At 57.9% G+C, this 7,623-nt stretch overlaps 1 protein-coding gene across 1 annotated transcript in view; it reads right to left on the reverse strand.

The window, feature by feature from the left end:
• PTPN9 (protein tyrosine phosphatase, non-receptor type 9) overlaps positions 1 to 4,652 on the reverse strand; it is a gene marked incomplete at both ends in the record, with an annotated part of 4,846 nt that extends 194 nt beyond the window's left edge. Inside the window, 11 exons of the mRNA XM_009071729.1 lie at positions 1 to 43; positions 135 to 289; positions 547 to 625; positions 1,177 to 1,246; positions 1,354 to 1,447; positions 1,802 to 2,130; positions 2,344 to 2,454; positions 3,064 to 3,169; positions 3,755 to 3,879; positions 3,979 to 4,068; positions 4,509 to 4,652. The exon at positions 1 to 43 is cut by the window's left edge and continues 194 nt beyond it. Of these exons, the coding sequence (XP_009069977.1) occupies positions 1 to 43; positions 135 to 289; positions 547 to 625; positions 1,177 to 1,246; positions 1,354 to 1,447; positions 1,802 to 2,130; positions 2,344 to 2,454; positions 3,064 to 3,169; positions 3,755 to 3,879; positions 3,979 to 4,068; positions 4,509 to 4,652 (1,346 nt within the window). The remainder of the gene's footprint in view (positions 44 to 134; positions 290 to 546; positions 626 to 1,176; positions 1,247 to 1,353; positions 1,448 to 1,801; positions 2,131 to 2,343; positions 2,455 to 3,063; positions 3,170 to 3,754; positions 3,880 to 3,978; positions 4,069 to 4,508) is intronic.
• Positions 4,653 to 7,623: the final 2,971 nt, after the last annotated feature.

Genomic DNA, 7,623 nt, shown 5'->3' on the forward strand with positions numbered 1-7,623 from the left:
GCACAGCCGAGGTTACGGAAGGTGGCCCCCCGCCCGCCGCTCCCTGGTCTGGGGAAAGCAGGGGGGTTAGACCCTCTTCCCTCCTCTGAGCCCTGGTGCCCCTGTGCTGTCCCCCACCAGACAGCTGTGGGCACGCACCTCCGAGCTGTGGATCTCCAGGATGGTTTTCTTGTAATGGTTGAGGTTCTCCACACCCAGGTTGGTGATGGTTAGGGCCCCGAAGCACACCTGGAAATCCTTCTCCAGGGGCCAGTCCTGGCCACACTTCCTCCTGCCTCCCTCTTCCAGCCTGGGAGCAGGACAAGGACAAGCTGTTGATGTCCTCCTCACCCTGTCTGGGACATGTCCCATGCCACCCAGCCTTGGTCCCTCAGGGATGCCACAGGGATCAAATGGTCTCTCCCTGACACGATGTCCCCACACGGCAGAGCTCTGGGTGGCACCACAGCTGCAGGGTCACTGCCCACGGAGCCCACCGCTCATCCCACAACAAAAATGCTCACTTTGCAAAGAAAAAGAGGGCTGTTTCCCTCCATGAGCACTCACCGGGTTGTCATCACGATCACCAGGACGTTCTGCTCCCACACCATGCGCCAGAAGTCACCATAGGTGTTTTCCAGAGGCCCTGCAGGGACAACCCACATGTCAAGCTAAAACCTGATGGATTTGGGCAAACCCCTTTGCCCAGCTGCCTCCACCACCCTCCTTCACCCCTGCCAGGAAATCACAGCCCCTTCCTGTGGGGACTGACCCTAGTGCTGATCCACTATCCCAGCCTGGAGCTGCCACCAATCCTCCCCCCAGCCCTGAATGGCTCAGTATCTCTCCCTGCTATCTATCTCTCTGGACAGATGGGGTAAAGCCAGGGTTGGGTTGGGGCATGAAGAGGGAAGGGGCTGTCACTGCTGCTGCTAGTGGGGGGCTGCTTATCCAGGACCTGTTTTGTGAAGGTGGATGAAGGAGGATGGACCCACTCACTATCTGCCAGGAGAAACTCTCCACCCTTCTGACTGGAAACTGAGAGGGGAGTGAAAACACCCAGAGGAAGGGGACCTGCTGGGCAGCACCCTGTTCCCAGGGTGTCCCCCACCATGGCCAGTGGCTGATGCTGGGCAGGGAGGTGAAGCTCACAGGTGCATCAGGAACAGAATAACCCCTTGGAGGCTCAGGCCATACCCTGAGTGCCGATATAAGCATTCCTCTGCTTGTAGCCATCCATGAAGCTTGCATTGATGTAGTCAGTCAGCTGCAGGGAGAAAAGCACGGATGGGATGAGCCCTCCAGAGCCCTGTGGCCCGGATGGCTGCACTGGCTTCCCGAGGGAGCTGCAGTTTCCATCCCAGGCTGGCTCACCTCTGGGCGGCTGTACGGCTTCGCCAGCTTGACGCGGGTTTGGTCCAGGCAGGGCACGTCCCCGTACCGGTTCTTCTCCTGGTTATAGGGTGCCCTGGGAGAGGGAAGCAGGGATGTTTTCCAGGCAGGGAAGGCAAAGGCAGCATCCCTCCCTCTGCGCAAGCCTCCGGAGCTGGTAGTCTGGGCTCTGCTGCCATCACCTGGCCAAAGTCTCGGGAAGCAGAGTCCCAGCCAGGTCCTGGTCCCTGCCATCCCCTGCGGCTCCCTCCTAACCCCGGGGGCTGCAGGACCTACACAGGGGGCTCACCCGACCGACCCCAGGGCTGGGGCTCTCCATTGCTAACTCCAAGCATCGCACCCCACCGAGGCAGAGGGACCACCATCTTGGGGAGGGGGTCCCAGCTTTTTGGGGTGACACAGGGACACTTGGCTCCTTCCCCCGACTCACAAAGAGCAGACGAAGGTGCCGGCCGGGCTCCTGCGCCGAATATCTTCGTACTCTTCATAGATGCCCCGTTTCTGCTTGTGGTTGACGTGATCCAGCAGCTCCTGGAGGGTGATGGATTTGGGCCCGGGGACGTGGACGGAGCCGTTATCTTTGGGGGCCGCCAGCGGCACCAGGATGAGCTCGTCCAGGGGGTCGGGGTGCCCATTCTGCTGGGGCAGGAACCGGCAGTTCCAGCTCAGAGGGTCCAGTTTGAGGGATCCCCCGAGGTACTCAGGGAGGCATTCCCGGGGCAGGTGTTCCTTCAGCTCCGACATCTTCACCATCTGCACCTGCAGGAGGAAGAGGAAAGGCAGGGGTGAGTCCAAGAAGGCTGGAGAGGGTCCACTGGGGATGGGGACAGGGATGCCAATGGTCTGGTGCTCAGCAGCTTCCGGCAGATGGGGCTGAGGGTCACAAGCTGCTTCCACCACTCTGTCCCAAAGGGAAAACAGCCTCAGTCCTCCCCACTGAGGGTCCCATGTGCCAGGGGAGTCCCCACTCACCCGCTCCCGCAACTTCTCCTTCAGCAGCAGGCTGATGATGGAGTAGGGCACACGGAACCACATGGGTGCTCCCACGATGAAAACCTTCTTCAGCCGAGCTGGGAAGGCACCCTGAGGGCAGGACAGGATCAGATCCACTCTGCCGAGGCAGGGGACACGTCCCAGAAGAGGTGACAACCAGCAAAGGGCCCTCACAGTGGTGATGCCACATCTGAAATGTGCCTCACACGCTCACGGAAGCGCTTGTTTTTATACTCAGATAAGGAAACAAATTATTTCTTTGGAATTAGGTAGGCAGAGGGTTTGGCTCCGTGGGGGAGAGGTGAAGAGCAGGAGCTGGGATTGTGCAAAGAACACACAGCCAATATTGAGTGTTATTGCTGTTTTCCGGAGAAGGGAGGAGGCACCAAATGCCAGCACGATTAAAAAACAATTTGCATCTGTTTTCCCAAAAGTGCTGCCAGCAGCTGCGGGAGGAATCCAGCCCAGGGACAGCTGATCCCTCCTGCCTGCTGGACACACAGCCCTGGACGGGTCCAGCCTGGCAGGCTCCCAGTGCCTCCCTGAGGTCCTGTGGGGCTGCAGCCAGTGCTCCTTGGCCGAAATGTGGTCAGCATGGTCTGGGGTAAAACGTGATACCAAAACCACAGGAGTTTGGGTTCTCAGTGAGCAAGAGGCCCACACGCTGTCCCTGGACACCGAATCACCCCTGGATCTCACCTTGAGCAGGTTGAGGATCTTCTTGCTGAGGTCCAGCTCGAAGTTGGTGTACTGTGACCCTGCCATGTCATAGATGAACACCAGTCCATTCCTCTGCGTCTCAAAGCTGAGAGAGGGGAAAGAGCAATGTCAACCCTGCAACACACAGCCCCTCAGCTCCTGCACGCGCAGCTCTGCCCCTCACTGATGCCCTAGAATCCCTTTCTCTGCTTCCAGAAGGACTCACAGACCCAAACCTCGCTTCTGCACGTCCCAGCTGCTCCACCACCTCTTCCTACCACCCTTATTTAAGGCTGGTTCATGCCTCAAGCCTGTTTCAGCTGCATCACCTGTGATGGGCAAGGTCAAAACCAGAAAGAGCCCAGCAGGATAAATAGGGGGGAATGTCCCGGCTTTGTATTTTTGGCAGGGCTCACGTTACATCTGGCTGGTGGTGGGGCTGCATCCTCCCCAGCCAAAGCTACAGGAACCTGGGGCTTTGCTGAACTGAACCTGGGGCGTGGGCAGGGCAGGGCCGAGCAGAGCTTGGCCCAGGGCACGGAGGATTTTGTTTCCCTGATGAATTGCCTCTATGGGGAGGACAGGCTGGGGTTCAAACCAGGGAATTTCAAGCCATGGGGAGCAGTGACCTCCCTGGGAGAAAAGGGGCTCCCCAGTGTGAGACAGAGTACCTGGGCAGAGGCAAGCTCACCTCTCCACGGCTCGGTCCAGCAGGTAGAAGAGCGCCTGGAGCACCACGTGCTGCACGCTCTTGCTGGGGTGGTGCAGCTTGGCTGTGAACAGGGCGATGGAGGCTCCTGAGGGGTCCCTCACGCTCTGCCAAGGAAACAGGGTCAGGCTCCTGCAGCACCTACACGGAGCAGAGCTGGGATGAGCCACCCAGCTGGGATAACACGGTGGGGACATCCCACCTACCAGAATGGTGAATTTGCCGCTAAGCAGCTCCGAGCGCAGCGGCTCCTCGTGTGGCTTCAGCTTCACAATTCCCTCCTTCAGCCGCGTTTCCTGTGGGCAGGGAGCCACCGTGACCAAGGGCAGAGGCATCCCCGACCTTCTGCACCACCCACCACTCTCCAGGGAACCTCTGCTCCATGGGCCCATTTTCCAGCTCAGCCCCCACACACAGCATTGGGGAGGAGCAGCTTTGCAAAACCAGGATAGGAAAGAAACACTTGGATATATATCCTTAATATATGGGGACATGCTCTGTGGGCAGCACAGACCAGCCAGGATGGCACCGTGTTCTCAGTGGAGGGGAGGGGATTGGGGTTGGCGAGATCTCCATGGTGACCTGCCTTGGCTAAAAGAGGATTTTCCAGCTGGATAAAACTCACAAGGGAGTGGGGAAAAGAAAAAAACAGTAGGGGGAGGGTGACCCTTTGGAGCAGGGATCTCTGGTAGAGCAGCAAGCCCTCAGCTGGGGGGTCCTGGTTCTGTGTGCTCACCCGGTAGGAGTGGAAGAGCTCAATGGCCCGCAGGACGTCGAACTTGCGGGCCATGAGGAACTTGACAGCCACATTCCAGGAGAGCGGGGACACATTGTACTGGCCTGTCCACTTGTTGATCTCCTCCAGGAACTGCTTGGTTGCCTGTGAAAGAGACCAAGGATATGTTGTAAGACAGGGTGGGACAAAGAGAAGGAGTGCCCAAGGAGCATCCCTGGTCATGGTGGGAGCTACACAGTCCCCAGCAAACCCAACAGCAAACTGTGGTGAAGCAAGGAGTTCCACCGCAAAGGAGATGAAGATGGGGCATGGAGAAGGGAGCAAGTGGTAGGAAAAATAGCCTTGAGACTGGGGGACATTCATGAAAGGGGGAGCAAAAGGAGGATTTTACAGTGGCAAACTTCTGTTCAGATACAGCAGCCCTGGCACAGGGGGCACCCATCAGTGGCCTCCCAGGGCTGCAGCTCCATTGTGGAGTGGCAAACCTGGCCGTGAGAACACAGGTAACAAGCATCAGGGGCTGACACTTCTACCTGCTACAGACCAGCCTGCCCAGTAAGGCCAGTTTCAAATGGCCCCAGAAGACCGAGAGGGTCCCAGGATGCAATTCCCTTTCTGCTGTGTATTGACCACACACAGGAGCCCCAAGGGGGATGGGGCAGTGCATCCCAGCCTCCCACCACACCCTGCTCAAAGGATGCAGGCAGGATGGAGGGAGTCCCCAAAATGCTCTGCTCCCACCCAACAACACCCCAAAACGGAGAAGTTCCATCCTCCCAAAGAGAGGAGGACAGCGATGTGTCCCCAGGAGGAGGAGGGACAGGGAGCGAGGACGGAGGCTCCGGGAGCAGGGAGCGCAGGCAGGCGGCGGTGTTGGATGTCAGGCGGCGGCACAGAGTTACTGGGAGCTATTCAGAGTTACTGGGAGCTATTGAGCCAGAAAAGCTCGTCGGCGTTAATGACTTCCGATGGGAGGAAGCGAAGGGCCAGGGTTTATCGGCGGGGGCACAGCCCCTCGCATGGGATGAGCCAAAGGAGCCCAGCTCATCCCAGGGGTTTCTCCCTAGCACATCGCAACAAGGAGCTCCCTAACTTGGACCACGAGTCCCTCAAAGCAGCCGGGTGAGCACCGTGGGAAAATGAATGGGAGAACACAGCAACCATCTTCAGCCTTAACACAGCACACATCCACGTGTATGCATCCAGGAATATCTCCTATCCGTAAGGCAAGGCAGGGAATATCACCAGCTGTACCTCACTTTGCCAGAGCACCTCCTGGAGCATCCAGTCACCCAAAACCTGGGGATGCAAACCCAAACTAACAGTGGAGATGCTCCTTCCCCAGTGTGTGCAGGATGGCCCAGGGACGGGGCCAAGCACCAGGCACGTTCCCACTGCCCTTGGATGGAGACCAGAGCCAATGCCGTGGTTTGAGGTCGGAATGATGCCCTGAGATGATGGGAAGAGTGTCCCCAGATGATGGGAAGAGGGGCCCAAGGGTCACGGTGGAAGTAAGGAGAGGATACAGAGTGCGGTTCAGGTCTCCTTCCTCAACACCTAACCCATCACACTTCACACAATCCTGTTTCCAGTATCCATCACGAGGGATGCCGAGTTTTTTGCAAGAGGGAGGACACATGAGAACAAGTGCTGGCTTTGCAGGGCAGCTCAGCCATGAATTCCAGCTTTTCCTGGGAACAAAACCAAATTCCAAACTTACCAATGCCGACATTCAACAGCAGGGAGCCAGGCGTTACGGAGCTGAGCATCAATACCAGCCACAGCTCTGCCCCCTTTGCACGCTCCACCGCATCTCATCAGAATTCCTAGCCCTGATCCCACATGGATTTAGACTGGAGCGGAGCTGAGCAGAGCCAGGATTGCTCCATGAACCAAAAAACGACGCCCACGACCCAGAGCTGAAGCAAGAAGCCCCATTTCTGCAGGGCTGTGAGTGAAATTGTCCGTGGCTGGGTGTTTGGAACAATGCTGGTCTTTGGAGCGCTGGCGTCATCCACGGCCCCGCTCTGCTGGTGGTGACAAAGCCACCGCCGCCAGAACACGGGGGATCTTCCAGCTCTTCTCACCCACCCTTCTTCTTCAGCATGGGAAGGAGGGGATAAATCCAGTGAAAATTGCAGCTGGGCTGAAAATCCCTGAGGAAAATCAGTTTGGCTCCTCTGGGATAGGCTGGGCATGGAACTGCAGAGAGGTGATGGAGCAGGAGATGTCCCAAGGCTGGCAAGGGAGAGAGGGGTGAATGCCCCCATGGCTTGCTCTCAGTAACAGGGGAGAGCAGAGGAAATCCTGATGGTCCCAAGAAGGATGAAGGGGTGGCAGGATAGGGATGCCCCTGCCCCAACCATCACTTACCCACAAGAAGAGGGAAACTTCCACTATTTTGACTTCCAAGCCATCGAGAACAGCACTGAGTCTGATGATCCAAACCTGGAGCCATTATTGCCAACATCCCTTCTCCATCCAATATTCCCACATCAACTAAACATCTCAGACCCCTCTACTGGGGGACACGGCTCCCACTGCAAACCAACCCTCCCTGCCACTGCAGGCTCTCCTAAACCTCCACTGCTGGAAACTTTGCCTCCTCCACAATGCAGGAGAAATGCAAATCTGCAGGAATGGAGGGCACGAACACCCCCACCATTCCTCGGGATTTTATCCCCCTGGAGATAGCAGTACTGCTCCCAAGAGGAAAAACCCTGGGAGCACTGCATTTCCTGTGCACCCGCATGCTGCGGGAAGAGCTCTTCCATGGGCTTTTTGGCAACCCGGGGGCTCTGTCCTGACCCTCCCTGTAGAAAGAAAGGATTTTAAAAGGAGAAAACCGAGCAGCCGAACGGAAACGCGACAATTTCGGAAGGAAAACCAGATCCTTTCACCTTCCCATTGAAGCCCCACGACGCCACCACCACCAAGGTGATGTGACAGCCGGAGCATCACCGTGGGGCAGCGCGCCCACTCCGGCTCCCCATCCCCATCCAGAGCGAAGCCGGGTGGGCATCCTTGGCGCTGAGGACAAAGGAGGGGAGCGCCAGGGATGGGCTCGGGCGCCGCTCCCCGAGCCCGGTGACGCAGGGCCGGAGGAAGCCGGGAC

Source organism: Acanthisitta chloris, unplaced genomic scaffold (genome assembly GCF_000695815.1).
Source record: "Acanthisitta chloris isolate BGI_N310 unplaced genomic scaffold, ASM69581v1 scaffold8823, whole genome shotgun sequence".
Lineage (NCBI taxonomy): Eukaryota > Metazoa > Chordata > Aves > Passeriformes > Acanthisittidae > Acanthisitta > Acanthisitta chloris.